The sequence below is a fragment of the Apium graveolens genome, chromosome 10, assembly GCF_009905375.1.
Source record: "Apium graveolens cultivar Ventura chromosome 10, ASM990537v1, whole genome shotgun sequence".
In the NCBI taxonomy this organism is placed as follows: Eukaryota; Viridiplantae; Streptophyta; class Magnoliopsida; order Apiales; family Apiaceae; genus Apium; species Apium graveolens.
The window spans coordinates 13,212,056-13,232,082 of NC_133656.1; the positions used below are offsets into that span (position 1 = coordinate 13,212,056).

The 20,027-nt window shown below is 38.3% G+C and overlaps 1 protein-coding gene across 5 annotated transcripts in view; it reads left to right on the forward strand.

The window, feature by feature from the left end:
- Positions 1-20,027, forward strand: part of LOC141689404 (formin-like protein 18) — a 42,349-nt gene that overhangs the window by 7,129 nt on the left and 15,193 nt on the right. For 2 of the 5 annotated variants that reach the window (XM_074493684.1, XM_074493685.1), the window contains exons 7-13: positions 83-124; positions 1,058-1,138; positions 1,230-1,280; positions 1,460-1,541; positions 2,631-2,725; positions 16,585-16,656; positions 16,732-16,848. In XM_074493684.1, coding sequence (XP_074349785.1) covers positions 83-124; positions 1,058-1,138; positions 1,230-1,280; positions 1,460-1,541; positions 2,631-2,725; positions 16,585-16,656; positions 16,732-16,848 — 540 coding nt within the window. Of the gene's footprint in view, positions 1-82; positions 125-1,057; positions 1,139-1,229; positions 1,281-1,459; positions 1,542-2,630; positions 2,726-16,584; positions 16,657-16,731; positions 16,866-20,027 lie in introns of those variants that run through there. The other 3 variants (XR_012562370.1, XR_012562371.1, XR_012562372.1) reach the window with 3 other exon arrangements.

Consider the following 20,027-nt stretch of genomic DNA (forward strand, 5'->3'; position numbering starts at 1 on the left):
GCTATTGCAAATGAAGGATACAGAATGTTGTGTGATCATCTATTTTTTTCATTGTATTTATTGTTTTTTTGTCACACTGCAGAGTTACAATGGCGACAAGGAAAAGTTGGGAAGGTGTGAACAGGTCGAGTGTAAAGAAAAATATACTTTTACGTTTTTTTACCATGTTCATATATATATATATATCCGGTTATTTTCTGATTGCAACATTAGATGTTGTTTCCTTTATTGGATAAAGGACCCTTACCTATCAGAGACATTAGTTTTTTTTTTTTTGACTAATTTGGCTTATATGCCTTACAATTGAGTATCTGTTCTAACAAATCTCGGGGGTGAGCGAGAATTGAACCTAGAACCTGAAACGACAAGAGATAAGGCCTTAACCACTTGAGCTATCTCATCGCGCTCAGAGACATTAGCTCTTAGTTGATGCAGTAATTAATAATTATGTTGTTATTGAAGATCTGTGAGGCAGTAAAGAACTAATTTAGGTAATCCTTTCCTGTTAGGAAATTGATTACGGTCCGTATGTAATCACTTCCAGATTTAGTACTTATTTGATGCCTAGTTTATCAACTTTTGGGATAGTTGTCTGTCCAGAATATTTCTGAGACCACTTGTACATTATAATCAAGAATATTAAAAATTCAGACGGAGTATCAAGCTATTTTTTTATGCAATTATTTTTCACATGGTATGTTGGAGAGTTCTCGAGGTACTTCCACTCCTATTATTTCTCATAATTTAATTTGGACACTAGGGGAAAATTCCCCCAAAAGAATGGCACCTAATGATCCACTCTACAACTGAAAATTGAGCTTTTAAGTGAGGAAGAATGTTAAGATATAATGAAAGATACTATAATATCCTCCTCCCAACACATGGAGGTTTTATGAAAACCGGTAACTTAACACTTAGTTTGATGAAAACTGGTCTTTATCATTTCTAGTGAAGCAATACTTACAATAATTTGTAATGTTTTTTAGGTACAATTAGTTAAACTTTATTATCTCATTCTTGCAAGTGTTTACCTTGTAATGTTTCTTGCATTTTCCAGTTTTTTATGGAGTTGATGAGGGTCCCGCGGGTGGAGTCTAAATTAAAGGTTTTTCTTTTCGAGATTCAGTTTAATTCCCAGGTATGGTGATACTGATGTCAACTTTGGAAATTCTTTACTTTATTTCTAATTGTGAATAATTGGTCTGATAAATGTTTGTTTTTATTTTCAGATTTCAGATTTCAAGTACAGTTTGAATGTTGTTATTGTTGTATGTGAAGAGGTTAGAATCTGGAAATCAATTAAGCATCTTATTAATGCATATGGGAGCTTAAAATCTATGAGTGATATTAGAGTTTGTCTTTGTAAATTAAGTATTAGTTATGGCTTAGTAATTTTGCTTGATCTTTATATCCACCTGATCAGTTTATATGCACCTGATCAAACTTTTAATATCTGCAGGTTCGGAACTCCCGCAAGCTGAGGGAAATTATGAGTAAAATATTATTTGTAGGAAATACCCTGAACCAAGGAACGGCAAGGGGTAAGAAATCAGTTGTACAATTTCTCTACAGGTCCTAGTTTTCAGCTGTTTTAATCTAAGCTGTTTCATTTCCTATCTCTTATTAAATGTTTTAGTTACCTATTTATTAATTGTTTTTACTGTAACAGACACATGTTATAATTAATCATCCTCTATAAAGTGATTTGCGGTCTAAAGACTTGTCAACAAAATTCAAGTTTGTGAAAGATATAATAATACAATTTCATCTTAAACTTTGATACTACTATACAAAGAACAACTCATACTTGCAACAAATCATAAAAAGAAATGCAGTAATATACACCTTATTTTATTGCTCACAAAATTAACCTTCAATGTTTCTCTCCTTGGTGTGCAAATTGTGTGGATTTATTGGAAATTAAAATGGTATTTACTTAGAACTGGGATGCAGCATTGTTTTCTAGAGTTCTGTTAAATTAGAACACTTTCAGGAGAGTAAATGCACCATGAAGATGACATTAGAGCAAGCTGCATCATAGAGAGCCAAATGGAACTTTTGACAAAAGCTTGATATGTAGCTATACTTGTTTCGTACCATTCAATTTTTGCAGATTATCAATTATCATATTTTGTTTATATCTGAAACTAACAGATGGAGAATTTGGCCAATGCAAATGGTATATTAATAAGATGAGCAGTTCACAATTCACATGTACCTATCCCTTTAATTTTAAAAATATTTCAAACTGCTATTAATGCAATTTGAAACTCTTTTTGGAGGGTTGCTTGGACTTCTAGATTGATTTTAATGCAAGATAATCACATGACTTGAATATTTGAATCAGGTACAAAAATAAATTTAAAAATAAAACTAGGATGCTCGAAACCTTTGATAAATCGCAACCCATGGGGTAAGTGAATAAGCAATCACAATCAATCTGGACAACAATAATAAATCTAAAAGTTTTAAATACGCCAAGTAGAAACATCACATAGGAGTTGCATTCAGTTGAGATAATATTTTTGAAATGTCTTGAAAGATATATTGATCTTTGTTACCAGTGGATGTATGAAGGGTCTTTGGCATATTACTTGGACTAAGGTTTCATGAAATCTCGAATTGCGCAGGTTCTGCAGTTGGATTCAAGTTGGACAGTCTTCTAAAACTCACTGACACACGTTCTACTAACAACAAGATGACATTGATGCATTATCTTTGCAAGGTTCGGAAAGCCTGTATACATTTTCTTGCAATTCAACCAGTATTTATGTTTCAGTGTAACTTGAATCTACTCCACAATTGTTTAGTTGTCACTATTTTATATATATGTATATACATTCTCAAGGGAGACCAACCATTCTGATTAATCCAAATGACAATTTTTTGCTGCAATGCAAGTTCCTTACACCTTGTCTCCGCATAATCGATTACATATTTGTAGGGAGACTATACACCAAACTTCCTTTTAACCTCTTGATAGGGAATAAAATAAGGCCTGAGTATGTAATTAATGTTGCATCAGAATTGGGCTGAAAGTAGGCCCATTTGAGAGGGCTCAAAACCCTGAATATTAATTAATTTCGTAATTAATTAATAATGGATAAGTCAGTTGACAAGATGAGTCCTAGTGGGGAAATAAATCATTGTGGATTGACCTCCAAGGAACCTCGTGGGATAAGGAATCAGCTTCCCACTTCCTAGGACTCCAAAGTCTATTCTAATTCTGAGACTTGCCCACCAAGTCTCCTAACCTAAGTCCAGTTCAAGGACTCCCAACATCTATATAAGGGGTCTTACCCCACATATCAGAATTACGTTTTTGACTTGATCCTTGGCAATCAACAAGTTACGTAGGCATCTTGTTAAGGCAGATTGAGTCACGAAACACAAGAGCAGTCAAATCGAGCCTCGAAACTCCCGTGGGAAGGCACAACAACCACTGTGGCGAGAACACGGAGAGGAAGCAGCGCCCTTGAAGGAGGATCACCAGCGGGGACAACTCAAACGATTTCGTCAACCGTGGAGGTACCTCCGCATTCAACCTATGCCGCCACCCAAGGAGGAGCCCAGGTAGGGACAACTGAACCTGAACCTCAACCTCAACCTCAACCTCAAGGGACGATTCCCTCGGCTCCTCAAGGGACGAATCCCCAACTTCAACAGCTACATACACTTGTGAATTCTCGACCCGTTGGGTATGAGTATTCAACTATTGTGACCACTAACCCCCCTTATGGGATGCCCCTTTACCCCGAGGTTGGAGGAAGTGGACATGCTGGACGAAGTGAAGCACGGGGGCGAACACCCCCCTACATACAAGGTTTGGCTCCTGTCCCGGAGGATCAGGAATTTTCTGGTCCTTACACTGAGAGAGACTCCGAATCTTCAGATGATGAAGTGGCCCCAAGAAGGAGACGTGTTGGCAAAAAGCCGATGGCTGATGGTAACCAACGTCCTAGGAGCACCCGAGGGGTGAATCCCCAAGAAGTGCAGGAGAGAATCAAGGCTCACGAGGCTAAGATTCAAAGGCTGAAGCGCGACTTGGAGGCGCACCAGGCTCCCAGACTCCCACTACCACCTAGGAGGAGAAATCCTCCTCCAATCATAGACCTGGATTTTCCCTCTCAAAGAAGGGCTATAGCCCCAAAAGCTTATCCAAATAATCTTCTTCCCCTTGGAGATCCTGATGATCCTACTCCACCATTCACTGAAGAGATAATGAATGCCCATATCTTAAGGAAGTTCATGATGCCCACTATCAAAGCTTATGATGGCACGGGAGATCCCGCTAATCATGTCAGAACATTTTCTAATGCACTGTTGTTGCAGCCCGTGAATGACGCTATTAAGTGTCGGGCCTTTTCTCAAACCCTATCGGCTATGGCTCAAAGATGGTATAGTCGTTTGCCCCCGAACTCTATTGGGTCCTTCAGAGAATGAAGTTAGGTTTTTATTAAGCAGTTCATTAGCGGGAGAGTGCATGAGAAAAGTTCAGCATCCCTTATGAGCATTGTGCAGAGAGCGAAGGAATCCTTGAGAGACTACCTGAATCGTTTCACAAAGGAAGCTTTAAAAGTCCCGGACCTTGATGACAAGGTAGCCATGATAGCGCTGCAACAGGGAACTAGGGATGAATTCTTCAAGATGTCCTTGGCCAAGCACCCCCTTGAAAGCATGTTACAGTTCCAAGATAGGGCCGGGAAGTACATCAAAGTGGAGGAGAGCATGAGGAAGACAGTAGTAAGTAATGAGCCCATTGGAGGCAAGAAGCGAAAAACTGATCTGGAATATATTGCTAAGGACAAGTATCCCAGAACCGAGCGAAATCCTGATTCAACCCCAAAGAAGGGAGGACCTGGGCAAAAGTTCACTGAATACGCTAAGCTGAATGCTCCTAGAAGCCAGATCTTGATGGAAATCGAGAAAGATCAAGATATTCGTTGGCTTAAACCCTTGAAGGTTGATCCTGCCAAGTTAGACAAGAGCAAATATTGTAGATTTCACAAAGATGTTGGTCATGACACCGATGAGTGTAGGCAACTGAAAGATGAAATAGAATTCCTCATTCGGAAAGGAAGATTGAACAAGTACACTGGGGAAGGAAGATATAGGAATAACAATAGGAGAAAGAACTTTGAAGATCGTAGGAGGGACAAAGACGATTAGGGGCGGAATCCCCAACCTAGGGGACCGGTTATAAATACAATCTTTGGAGGACCGCGACCCCGAGGGCCTGTGAAACACAATATTTGGAGGACCAACTGCTGCCGGGTTATCCAGGAACTCCAGGAAAGCGTATACCAGAGAGGTTATACATATTGTTGGGGAAGCCCCAAAGTGGAGCAGGACAGGAGTAACAATGGCATTTGATGATTCTGACTTAGAGGGAGTGAAATTTCCTCATGACGACCTGCTGGTCATAACACCAATAATAAGGAACAACCCGGTGAAGAGGGTCCTTGTAGATAATGGTGCTTCCGTGGATATCTTGCTCCATGACACATATTTAAGGATGGGTTATAATGATTCCCAATTGACCCCAACCGACATGTCGATATATGGATTTGCGGGAGTAGAGTGCCCCGTGGAAGGGATAATCAAGTTACTAACAATTATAGGTCAGGAACCAAGGCAAGCAACACAGATGTTGGACTTTGTGGTGGTGAAGGCTAGTTCAACTTACAACGCTATCATGAGAAGAACGGGGATACATGCCTTCAAGGCAGTCCCTTCTTCCTACCATTCAGTCATGAAGTTTCCCACCCGAAATGAGATTGGAGAAGAAAAAGGAGATCAAAAAATGGCTAGAAGTTGTTATGTGGCCTCACTGAGGGCAGATGGAGTTGGGGGGCATGTTCTGCCTATTGAAGATCTGGATATCCGAGAGAATGATGAGAAAAGAGGGAAGCCAGCAGAAGACTTGGTTTCGGTTCCTTTAGCCCCCGAGGATCCTGAGAAGGTGACTTTCATTGGAGCCACACTAGAGGAGCCCCTTAGAGGGAAGTTGGTGAAATTTTTACAAAAAAATAGTGATGTGTTTGCATGGTCAGCAGCTGATATGCCAGGCATAGACCCGGAACTGATTACTCACAAGCTGAATGTGGATCCTAATCGGAAGACAGTGAAGCAAAAGAAAAGAAATTTTGCTCCAGAGAGGCAAGAAGTTATAAAACAGGAAGTGGAGAAGCTCTTAGAGCCTGGTTCATCGAGGAGATACAGTTTCCAGAATGGTTAGCAAACCTTGTGATGATAAAGAAGGCCAATGGAAAATGGAGGATTTGTGTGGACTTCACTGATCTGAATGACGCATGCCCTAAGGACTGTTTCCCGTTGCCAAGGATAGATACATTGATAGATGCTACTGTTGGTCATGAGTTGCTGAGCTTCATGGATGGATTCAGTGGATACAATCAGATCAAGATGCACAAGGATGACTTCCCAAAGGTATCATTCATCACTGTTTATTGTTATCTTGTTATGGCATTTGGTCTCAAGAATGCAGGAGCCACCTATCAAAGAATGCAGGAGCCACCTATCAAAGGTTGGTAAATAAGATTTTTAAGGATCTTATTGGCAAGACCATGGAAGTTTATGTCGATGACATGTTAATCAAGAGTCTAGTAAAGACTGATCATATAACCCATTTGAGGGAAGCTTTTGAGGTCATGAGATACCACAAGATGATGTTAAATCCTACAAAGTGTGCTTTCGGAGTAGGATCTGGAAAGTTTTTAGGATTGATGGTCTCCAAGAGAGATATCGAGGCCAATCCCGATAAAATAGAGGCAATCCTGGACACGGGGCCACCAAAAACTATCAAAGATGTTCAAAATCTCACTGGAAGGGTTGCTGCATTGGGGCGATTCATCTCAAAGTCTGGGGACAAGTGCTTGTCGTTCTTCAAGTCCTTAAAGAAGGTTAAGGATTTTGTATGGAGTGAAGAAAGCCAGAAGACATTCGAGGAATTAAAGAAATATATGGCCCAGGCCCCGTTGTTGACAAGCCAGTTCTGAATGAAGTTTTAGACTTGTACTTGGCCGTTTCAGAGAATGCTTTGAGCGCTGTATTGGTTAAGGAGGAACTTAAAATCCAGAAATCCGTATATTATGTTAGCAAAATTCTGCATGGAGCTGAGTTGAATTACTCAACTATTGAGAAGTTTGCTTTAGCCTTGGTAATGACTTCAAGAAAGTTGCGTCCTTACTTTCAGGCTCGTAAGATTGAAGTACTAACAAATCAGCCCTTGAGAAATATTATTCATAGTCCCAAGGCTAGTGGGAGGCTGATTAAGTGGGCAATAGAGCTGAGAGAATTCGACATCAAACATAAGCCACGAACGGCAATAAAAGCCCAGACATTGGCTGACTTCGTGGTGGAATGTACCATACCCAACCAAGAAGTCGGGGGGCAGGAAGATACTATATCTCCAAACACAGAAGGTGATAAAGGAGACAAATAGAAGGAAGTTAAGGAAAAGGAATATTGGGTCCTCTATTTTGATGGAGCATCGAATACAAATTCAAGTGGAGCATGTTTGGTTTTACAAAGCCCCAATGGGTTCTTAATTGAATATGCTATGAAGTTAGACTTTCCAACCACAAACAATGAGGCAGAATATGAAGTTCTGATAGTTGGCCTCGGCCTAGCAGGGACACTGAGAGTCAAGAACTTGAAGGTCTGTGGAGACTCGAAGTTGGTCATATCCCAGGTGAAGGGAGAGTTTGAGGCAAGAGATGATACGATGGCTAAGTATGCCCGCCTAGTAAGAGCTGTGATGACTCAATTCGATGAGTGCCATGTTGAACACATCCCAAGGGAGGAAAATGCTAAGGCAGATGCATTGTCGAAGTTTGCTTCGTCCGAGATAGAGGAAAGTTCAGGAAGCGTATATTTCCGCGTTTTGAAGACACGAAGCATTGATGTCAAGCTCGTAGCTCCTATAGGGCTGGGGACATCATTGATAGATCCCATTAAGGCCCATATTCAAACTAGTTGGCTGTTTGAGCACTGAGATACTCCGTGATAGATGAGATTTTGTATAAAAGATCTTATGTAGTTCCCTATTTAAGATGTCTTAGGCCCGACGAAGCACGCTTGACTCTTGAAGAAGTACATGAAGGTATTTGTGGGCAACACTTGGGGGTAGAGCACTAGCTCATAAGATAACCCGCTTCCATTGGCCAGAGATGATGGCCGATGTCAAAGATTGTGATCGTTGTCAGAAACATGCACCTCTCGTTCGACAACCCCCCGAGATGTTGACTTCTATTAACTCTCCCATCCCCTTTGCCATGTGGGGAATGGATATACTTGGACCTTTCCCTCTGGTCACGGCACAAAGAAAGTTCCTGATTGTAGCCATTGATTATTTTAGTAAGTAGATTGAAGCCAAGCCTTTGGCCAAAATCACAACTAAGCAGGTTGCACAATTCCTGTGGGAAAACATCATGTGCCGTTATGGAATTTCCCGTATCCTGGTTACCGATAATGGAACACAGTTCAACAATGAGGAATTCAAGAAATATTGCGAGGAGAATGAGATTGAGTTACGATTTACCTTCATAGCTCACCCGCAAGCCAATGGGCAAGCGGAGGTGGCAAATCGAATAATCCTGGATGGACGAAAGAAGAGGATCGACAAGTCGAGGAATAACTGGGTGGATGAAATACTCCCAATACTATGGGCCTATAGGACTACCTGTAGAGTTACGACTGGAGCAACTCCCTTTATGTTAGCATATGGGGCAGAAGCGGTTGTTCCTGTAGAGATATCACATTCGTCTCCCAGAATTCAAGCTTTTAATACCGAGGAAAATGAAGAAGGGCAAAGATTAGCCCTGGATCTAATTGATGAAGTACGAGATGAAGCAAATGCGAAGATAGTGGAATATCAGAAAATTGTTTCGTTCTACTACAACCTAAGGGTTAAGGAAAGGTTCTTCAAGCAAGGTGACTTAGTCCTGAGGAAGGTGGAAGCTTCTAGTGTTGGGCAGAAAGGGAAACTTGCCCCAAATTGGGAAGGACCATACAAGGTCAAAAGTGTTCAAGGTAGAGGCACCTACAAGCTGGAGACTATGGATGGTTTTGAAGTCCCGAGGACTTGGCATGCACAAAACCTGAAGATTTACTATGTGTAAAGTAATTGAGCGCGATTCTCACTTGTAAAGATGACAAGTAGGTTGAAAAGCACCTTGAAGCTTTGCTTGCTTAGGATTACATGTTTTAGTTTTATTTTGAGGTTTATTATACTTATGTTTAAGAAATTTAGAAAGTTCTCGAAATATGTTTAAATCTCTGTGGCAAGGCAAGTAAACTAAGTGCACGAGATGAAAGCATAAAGTTCGATAAATAAAAATGGTTCAAATAAATAGTACAAAGTCTGATAAATTAAGTCTCAAAGACAAAGTAAAATAAATAAGCCACGTAGGGCTAGAAAAGCTGTAAGGAGCAGAGGTGCACTCGGCATCCATATCATCATCTTCGCCGCTCTCGCTGGAAGTCTCAGTAGTCCCGGAGGAGGAAGAGCTATCATCTGCAGCGGGCCTAGAAGATGACTCGGGAGGAGGAAGAAGCGGGTCTTGAGGGATACGATCGGAGACAACCACTTGTGTGCGGAACCTCTGTAGTAAAACCTCGTCGTCAAGACAGACATAGTCCGCTGGGTTAATATCAGGGCAAACCTCGTTCACGGTCCCAAGGGCCGTGTCCCAGTCAGTCCTAAAAAACCCAGGGAACACCGAGTCGTCCCTCACCCTCATAGAATGGGTAAACTCCTCCGAGTCCAGGTAGTTGTCAATCGCCTTGTCTTTCTCAGCCCTTAGCACAACCAGCTCAGTGTGGACTCTCCGAGCTCCTCCTCCTTATTCTTCAACTTCCTCTCCAAAGCAGCGTACTTCCTCTGCTGCTTCCTGAGGGCATTATCAGCTTTGTTCGAAGTCCTCTTTCATGATTCACCTTGCCTCACAGCGCCTTGGAAGTAGGTGTTAGACTGAAACGAAACGATAAACAGAGATATAAGACAAGTGAATGCTACAAGTAAAAAGAGAGTAAAATTGTAAGAAAGAGTCATACCGAGTCCAAGGACTGAGCTCCCATGAGCTTTATCCTCTCCAGGTCGGGGGTAGCTACCACATCGGTGAAGTCCTTGGGGGTTACGCCGTGGTAACACCAATCCCAGGCGTGCTTTGTGGATCCAACCACGGTATCCCCTCGGCGGAATCCCAAAGAGGCTGAAAAGCGCCCGTAGCAGCAGAGACAGGAGTAACAACAGAGATAGGGGCATTTTGGGCTTCAATCCCCTCAGCAGGACCTCCACCATGGGCTCCTTATGCTTCCTTAAAAAGCTAGGCTCTGTAGCCTTCCCCCGAATGTTCATCCTCGCGGTCTCCTCGACAACAGACACATTATCCTCATTAATTTCCTTAGCAGCTGCAAAAACGAGAGAAAAACAAAATAAGTGGTGTCAATAATGCATGGAAGAAAATAAAAAACGAGAAGGGAAGAAAAATTCCCTGTTAAGAAACTGAGGATAGCCCCACATGAATCAGGAAAAACTCATCTAAAAGAGTCCAGCTGATAGTGGCACCATCATCCCGAGTGAGCTCATCGTAAATGATAGTTTCCTCGGGGGTTAGGTGAATGGATTTGAGGCTGCCATCGCTAACCTTCCCGAAGGAAGATCTGAAAAGGGTGCCCTAGTCCCGATTCTCCCACCTTAACCCGACAAAACTACCCCTCCAATGTTGGTTATTGTCGGGAATGGAGGCACTATTAAAAATATGCTTACACTTGGGCTTTTGTTTAATGGGCCTTTGTTTAATGTAGACCCAACCGCAGATACTCGAAGAACTGTTATAACACTGGAAGATTTTCCTAAAAATTGCTACTGATAAAGGAAAACCTCCCCTAAGACAACAAACCATGAAACATAAAATGTTCCTCCAGGCGTTTGGAGGAAGCTGATAGGGGTTAATTTGTAAGTCTGCTAAAAGGTGGGGAATGAAAGGATGAAAAGGAAACCTAAGCCTAGCTTTAAGGGCATCTGTGTAAATGAAAAGAGTGTCTGATTTCCAGTGGCAAGTACAATCACCACCGCTAACAGGAACTAACCTAAGGGGAGGACGAACGTTATAAAGTGCGTTCATTTTCTCAAAATCTATATTATTCCAAGTGTTGCAGTAATCAAAAGAGTCAAGATGAGCATTTGAGCATTAGAGGGGTACTCATCCTCTCTAGTGTTAATCATATCTAATAAAAATATGTAAGAAGAACGGATTTCGATGTCGTTACCTCGTTTCGAAGCTGAGGTAATCTTGGCCGCTCTCTCAGCACCCTTGTCTGCCATTAATGGAGGAGGAAGGAAGCTTTGAAACTTGAAAAAGGCCGGAAAAGGCTAGGCAGTTGGCCGGAATACTCTAAGGAGAGGAGTGTTGAGAGTGGGGAGGATAGAAGAGAGTTGGAGTTAAGTGAAAAATGAAATGAGAAGTGTGAGGAAATCTCACTCCCATCTCACCCTTATATAGCCAAAAGGAAGGCAAGTTGGGCCTTAAAAAAGCCCATTTGGGCCAAAAAACATGAAGATTCTGGAATATTCTAGGGAATTCTTGGAAAAATTTAAGTAAAAAACTTAAATTAAATAAATATTTTTGGAAATTCTGGAAGAATCCAGAAAAAACCTTAGAAATTCTAGAAAATTATGGAATTTGGGCTTAAGAATGAAGACCCAACCCAATTCTTGCAGGGCCTGGGAGCAAGGAAGCCAATGAAAAGGCCTAATTTAGAAAATATAATAAGACCAAATCTTATTGGACTTGAGAATGGATCAAGCCCAAGTTCTGGGCCCATGGTCAATACAAAATGCCCAACTTAAGCCCAGATAAGGGCCCAAATGTTTGAAATTAAAAGCCCTGCAAAATTAAGGCCCGTTTGGCTAAGAAAAAGCCCAGTTGAAAAAGAATGGGCCCATGGAAGCCCAAAATCAAGAGAAAAGCCCAGAAAGTGGATGAGCCAAAAAATTATTATTATTATTATGATAAAAATCCTGACCCAATTCGATCATAATTCCTATTGATTTTCTGGTCGAATGATTGAGGTCGAAAAACTCTTTGACCAGAAAAACGTTGGCTGTTTAATTCGGTCTGAAATTGGTTTGTCAAGAAAAATCCTGACCGAAAAGATCAGGATTCTGGTCGAAAATCTTAACCCTGAAGTAAATTCGACAGGAGAAGGCACAGGTTCCTGGTCGAAAGGTTTTCCTCGAAAGACTCTTCGACCAAGGCAAGGAAGAGGCATATTTCGGTCAAAAACGAGGAATCTTGACCGAAAGGTTTAAAATCTTGGATAAAAAAAGGATAAAATCCTGGCCGAAAAGCGACAAGGATTCCTGCTCGAAAACTCCTGCTCGAAGTGGCTGTCGACCTGGGCAATATGGAGCCTAAATAGGATTCCTGGTCGAAATATATATAAAAAAAGAGAGAAAAAAAAGAAAAAGAAAAAAGGAGAAAAATCCTGATTTTTTTTGCGGAAATTAAGGAAATTCCTTAAAGAATTTTCTGAAAAATATGAATATTTTTGGAAAATTAGGATTATTTCCTGAAAATTAAGAAGAAATCCAGAAATCAAGGAAATTCCTTAAAGATTTTTCTGAAAAATATGAATATTTTTGGAAAATTAGGAATATTTCCTGAAAATTAAGAATAAATCCAGAAATCAAGGATAAATTCTGAAAATTGGGAAAAACTCCCAGAATTAAGGGAAAAATTCCCAAAAATTAAGGGAAAAATTCCTGGAAATTAAGGAAAAACCCCAGAATTAAGGGAAAAATTCCTGGAAATTAAGGAAAAATCCCAGAATTAAGGGAAAAATTCCTGGAAATTAAGGAAAAATCCCAGAAATTAAGGGAAAAGTCCCGGAGATTAAGATAACTCCTAAAATAATAGAATAAAAGCAAATCGTTGTATATGTGTAGGTGGCTCCACACTTTACGCAAAAACGATACCCTGTAAGGGAATGAATGAACGTAACTTCTGCGAAACCTTTCCACTATTTCCCAAAAGTTGAGGGGCAAATGATAGGGAATAAAATAAGGCATGAGTATGTAATTAATGTTGCATCAGAATTGGGCTGAAAGTAGGCCCATTTGAGAGGGCCCAAAACCCTGAATATTAATTGATTTCGTAATTAATTAATAACGGATGAGTCAGTTGACAAGATGAGTCCTAGTGGGGAAATAAATCATTGTGGATTGACCTCCAAGGAACCTCGTGGGATAAGGAATCAGCTTCCCACTTCCTAGGACTCTAAAGTCTATTTTAATTCTGAGACTTGCCCACCAAGTCTCCTAACCTAAATTAAGTTCAAGGATTTCCAACATCTATATAAGGGGCCTTACCCCACATATCAGAATTACGTTTTTGACTTGATCCTTGGCAATCAGCAAGGTACGTAGGCATCTTGTTAAGGCAGATTGAGTTACGAAACACAAGAGCAGTCAAATCGAGTCTCGAAGCTCATGTTCCCTAGTAATAGATACAGCAATTATTATACCTTAGTTTTTGATCCATAACACCTCTCTACATGGATGATAATCTATCTCCATGTTCGAGTTGTGCTTGGACTTTGAATAGTCTAGCAACGGCTTTCAATTTTTTGATGATCTTTTGAGTTTCATTTTGAGGAATTTTCCCATATCATTACAATTTCTGCTTGAGCTGTGCTGACTGATTTGGGACCGGATTTATCTCCATTTTATTGTGTTGAAATTTGACTAAAAGTTAATTTGACAAAGTCTGGACTGTTCCTAACTTTCGCGGAGTAGTTTGTTAGCTGCTATTTTCTGGTAGGCCGAACTTTAGGAGTTTCAGTTCTTGTTAAGTGTGCCTTAACTAAATGTCTATTATACAAAATAATAAGATTATTTTTTTCAAATATTCTTCGTTTTTTACCGCTGCTTCTTCTTGTTTCAGTAAGTTTTAGTCGTCTATAATCGTTGTATGCAGACAAAATGGTTTTAAAAAGCTTAAGCAATCTTAGTGAATGTGTTTGGTTTTGATACAAAACATAGCCATAACTTTCAATTGGCACGTCACTTCTTTCTCCAATTTTATGGAAAAAATTATCATTTGGCAATGTCAAAATCAAAGATCATATGAGAAGTTCAGGTTTATCATAGTGAGTTGAAGTTGAATGGAGGTACAACCTCTTTGGAGAAATTTAGCACTAAGGTTCAGCCTGGCGTTGATGTCCCCAACTGGCCATGTGGGAATGCCGCAAAGCACTGGGGGTAGAAATGATAGGTGGAAGTTAAATTTATAAACTAGAAACAAAGGTCAAAGAAGATGAAAGTTATTAGTTTTTTAGTTAACTGATATGATTGTGCAATAAATTAATATCAAACTTGTAAAAAGTTGCGAAAATAGCTTTTGCGCTAAAAGTTGTGACTTCTCTTGAAATTAGATTCTGTAAGGCATAAAACTTGAGGTGTTACTAGTAGCTGCTTTTTGCCAAATCAAAGCTATTAAAACTGTTTTTGGTGTATGAGAAAGCAAGGCCTAATGGCACTAGATCACAGAAGGACTCCTCTAAATTAACAAAAAGCCCCAAAAACTTAATATATGTTGCTGTCTCAAAAATTAACTTCTACAAGAATTATGAATTGTGAAGTTGGAAAAGAGGCTAGAGATTAGTTGATAGAGTCAAGGTAATGAAAGATACAAAATATGCCTTATACTTTTAGCGGGATTCCGGTACTTTAAGCAAGATTAGAAATGCCCGAGATACGAGCATGATGGCAGTTGTAGACCAAACTCAGCTGATGTAAAAATACCTACCTCAAAGCTATTGTTTTTTATCTATCTAGTCTAGGTTTGAGGAAAATTTTTCATAGCTCAAGAACAAAAAACACTGAAAATTAAATGAAGATATCAAAGAGGAGCCTACTTGCCAAAAAACTTAAAGAAAAAGCTAAAGTTTTCTTGAGTGATTATTGCAAGAAAGCATCATTGGCACTGGTGAAAACCTCAATGTTTCAAGGGCAAGAAGTTAAGTAAAAAGGATCTGCCAAAGAACACTGAAAAAAGTGTCAATGCAACTCAGGCTGTTCACACCGTGTTGCTGAAGAATGTTAATAATGTTTTTTGTGGTATAAGATCCTTGGGGTACACCTTAAGATTTTAGAGTAACCGGCTACTTAACATGTTATTAGAACCCGGTTTTGGGAGGGACACGGGTTCGAGTCCTTCCACCGGCTGTATCATACGATTGACAAAGAACAAAAATTACTTTTTTAATATTGGAGAGATGTGTTCTCCAATATTTTAAAGCTTACTTAGTGGTGCAAAAATATATGTTCTCCAACTATAAGGTTGGTTGGAGAAACATCATCTGCCAAACTATTATTGAGCTGCTTGATTATTTTTAATATATGTTTGCTGATGTTTTGTTCTGGTTGTTTATGGATGCTTGGAGATTGTTAATTGATTAAAAAGTAAAGCAGTAGTAATTAACTTACGTTTTCAAGACATTTAGATCCTAATGATTAGAATTTAATTCTGATGCGGATTTGGGTTTTTCTGATATTGCAGCTTTAGTGAACAGCAGGGGTTGCTGCCATGTCATACAAATATCAGTAAAAAGGAAGATAGTTATTGATATGGAAGTTATCAATAGCAATACCAAACCATTATTATCACTGAAATATCACTTTTTTTAAATATTTATTTTGTTGTGATTGAATTACTGTGCTTTCCATTAACCAAAGTAGGCCAGATCAGCATGACATCGGATTTACTCTCTACTAAAACTTTTGGACTCAATGGTCAGATACATTTTGTAACCTAAGTGACAATAGTGATGCCAAATAACTTCCACCAATTCAAGACATATATGACTAACAAGAGAATTAACCATTTTTTACTCATCAATGTTATGTAGTTGCCAAAATAAAAGGCTTTGTCAGTCTTATATTTTTCTCTTTATTTATTAATTTTCAACTACTTGAAATAGTAATTGATCTCTATCATTTATACTTTTGTATTACTACAGCTTGTTTCTGTGTTTGCTAGTCTTCTTTATATGTTTTAAACACTGTTACATTGTCATTTTGGTCAAACCCTTTTGAAATATTTGCTTAACATTATCTCGGCGTAATATTTTAATGATGCACAAAACATTTCAATTACTAAAGGACTATGTTGGGAAATAACTTGCCTTCTTGTCCATAATAAATTGTGATAATATTGGGGGTAAGAGTCGAACTTGAGACCTGCCAACACACACTGAGGTAGGATACCTTTTTAATTTACCAGATCATCTAAAACTTTAAGGTGTTAGAGGAAGGGCTTACCATGATCTTATATGATATATTCTGACAGTGTGTAAATATATATAATATATTGTTTTATTACAATTTTCGTCTTTTCTTTTGTCCTAGTTTATCAGATTTATAGTTGTGTTAATATTTTGTGATTACTTTACTAAGAGTATGACAAGTAGACCAAGAATCTCCGACACATTTTTTTATGCAATCGGTTGATATTATACTGCTTCTCATGATTTAGCATTGTTGATATATGTCACTTTCAGGTTTTCTCAGAAAAGTTGCCACATCTACTAAACTTTTACGAGGACCTTTTCAGTTTGGAAGCTGCATCGAAGGTTTTAATATTTTCCACTACTTACCACCATTAGAAAGTTGCGATTAGACATTTCTTTAAGTGGTCTTTCTTGCAGATTCAACTTAAAGTTCTAGCAGAAGAAATGCAAGCAATTAACAAGGGTCTGGAAAGAGTAAATGCAGAACTGGATGCAAGTAAATCTGATGGCCCTGTATCAGAAACTTTTGTTAAGGTATCCGGACATCTGTTGTAAGTTTTTCATTCTACTATATCTTAGTTCTTTATATTATAAATGAGGACGTCATTTTAAATTCCTGAATGCTTCTCTTGTCCAAATTTGAAAAATATAAGTAAATCTTATTGCACCTCATTCTTGAAATAGGTCTACCTGACTCAAATCTGCTCATGATGTACTATTATATTACGGCTAAAACAAAAATTGTTTATATCGAAGTCACTGGTATTTTTTTATGTTGGTTGTCTAGTACTGGAAGAGGGCTTTCCTGTTTCTGCCTCTCAGTTGTACTATAACAATTTCTGAATCAATTAAGTATAGATAAATACGCTAGAACCGAGAAAAAAGATGGTTGCCAAATACCACTTTAAACATAATGCCATATTATTCAATAAATATAGAAGGATACGAAAGTCCACAATATTTTAAAAGGAAAACTTCACCAACTCTGAGATACACCATTCACACCCCATAAAGAGATCCTGAATATGTACCGAAACTGTATACAAAACCCAAAACAAAGTTTGTCATCCTAATTAGCGGAATAAAGCATGTTTGAAGACAATGAAATACACTATTAAACACTTTCCGATTTTGTATATGGAACTGATGAGTTTTATATATATGATACCATGGTTTTAACCAATGGATCATGTTAGTTTAAAACAGAAAACCAAAAGTTCGTAACATTAATTACACTTGCTAATGCACATGTAAATTTTAGACCAAAGCATGGTAGAGTGCATGATTTTGTAAATATGTAAATAAAAGAAAAGTAGTATTTTTAGGCACATGTTAGTAAACATCCATATCACATTACTACTTCGGAGATCACATGTTTACTATGGGATCCTTGCTCATTAAGTAAAAATTTACTTATAAGTAATCAATTCATTGAAGTCAAGTAACCTGAACCATACTTTTCCCGTGCTTGCATCTGGCATTGTTGTTGTTGAATAGAGCATATGGTAACTAGTTTATTATCGAATTGTAGTTAATAGTATTATTGGGATATTTGCCATTCATCTCAAGTATTTTGAATCAAATTGAGTTGAGTGTACATCGAAGGGGATTTTGAATCCCAAATTATTCATCATTCATGATCTTGGACTAGGGACCTAACCCCTCCTTGAACCTGAATGTATTCTGGACTATTATTTCTTGTAAAATATGTCTCTCTAACTTCCGATATCTTCAATTATAGATTTCATATAGGGTGTATGCCCAAAACCCTGTAGAGTATTAGTTATCCATGGACATTTAAGAGATGTTAGCTGATTATAATTTAATTTGATGTGGAGTTGAGCAGAAGTAGACATAGTTGATGCAGAGTTTAGAAGAATTAGACGCAAATTTTGGAAGAGATTACACAGGTTTGGAAGAGTTGACTTAACGTGTGCTCCAATTTATCTGAATATATGCTAAATTTCTAAAAGTATAAAAAGTTTTAAGAATCCATCAAAATCTGCCATTTAAGAAAAAAAAGTCAACCACTAATAGATCTTGCCTAAGTTTCTTCGACTCTGGTACGGAGTCTCCAACAAGACTCATATCCTGAATTTTACATTTTAAAATTTTGGTGACACTGTCCAAAATTTAATATAATTAATTTCGTATTGACGAAAATATTTTTATCTAATTTACAATTAAATCATATTGAAATGTTATTTACTTGGTTATTACCATTAGAGTGGTTTTAAAACTTGTATAAAATTGGTATAGTTAATATGGATTAAATAAAAATTATATGATGAAACAACATTCTACTTAATTCTATTTTAAGAACAATTTTCATAAAAGTTAATGTACAATACAAAATGTAACCTATATTTACGTTTTTTAACGTATCTCCTTCGTCTTAAAACTCGTAGCCCTACTCCACATTTTCCTCTGTCTCTCTTCCGTTCCTTTTGGGTCCACAAATTTTCTGGAAAGAAAGGTCATTTCGGACCAGATTAGGAGTCGAATAAGCCGACACACATATCGTGCACTGTGCCTGGTAATACCGAACGGCGGTCCTAATAGGAGGGTTATAGTAACATGGAGTCTCGGACGATCTAATATTTTGAACTAAGACAATGTCTTACCTTAGAAAATGACACTAATCTAACCTATTCGTGTTAAATTAAATGACCCTAACCTAACACCGAACGACAGTCGGAATAGGAAAGTGCAAAAGAACTGTATTCGTGTAGGACATGGTGAAGGGAAGGGCTTAAAGAGGCAATAAAGGATTATTTTCGTAGAAAATCAGCAAAACACACAAGAAATCCTCATATTTAATTCATAGTATCCACCTCTATTTAGTAGTGAAGATTACAATTGTTAATATTTTTCTTATAAAATGGTGAATGATATTAGTTTTTCTTAACAAGTGTAAATATATGTATAAAGTTAAATCGAAAGAGAGAAGAAGCATATTATGAACTGTAGTGTATGTATAATACAAACGCAAGTATTATTGAATTATTATAGGAGAGCGTAAGCTCTTATATAGAAAGTAAAACTTGGAGGTAACTTCTATCACGCTGACTTGGAGGTAACTTCTATCATGCTGATGTCAGTTCCTTATTATGTTATTCTTCATCTTAACACTCCCGCTCAAGTTGATGCAAATATACCATCCATGCCCAACTTGCTAATAAGGGGAGGAAGCTTTTTCGAACACAAACCCTTAGTCAACACATAAGCTGCTTGATCTTCTGAACTCACGAAATGAATACTAAATGTATCATTATTGATTTTTTCTTTGATAAAGTGTCGATCAATCTCAATATGTTTTGTTCAATCATGTTGAACTGGATCATGTGCAATAAAAATAGCAATAGTAATAGCAATAACTGCTTTGATATCACAATGCAATTTCATCGGAGTGGCTGATGCAAGGCCTAATTCTTTTAGAAACAATCTGATCCATAGTAATTCACGTACACCTCGAGCCATAGCTCTGTATTCTACTTTAGCACTAGATAAAGCAACCACCGGTTGCTTCTTGCTTCAACAAGTGACAAGGTTGGCTCCAACAAATGTTTAATATTCTGAAGTGGAGCGCCTATCGTCAAAGAAACGAGCCCAATCTCCATCTATATAGCTCTGAACTCCGAGATGATTGTTATTAGTAAACATAACACCCTTTCCATGAGGAGCTTTATGATAGTTTTAAGATACCTGAATGT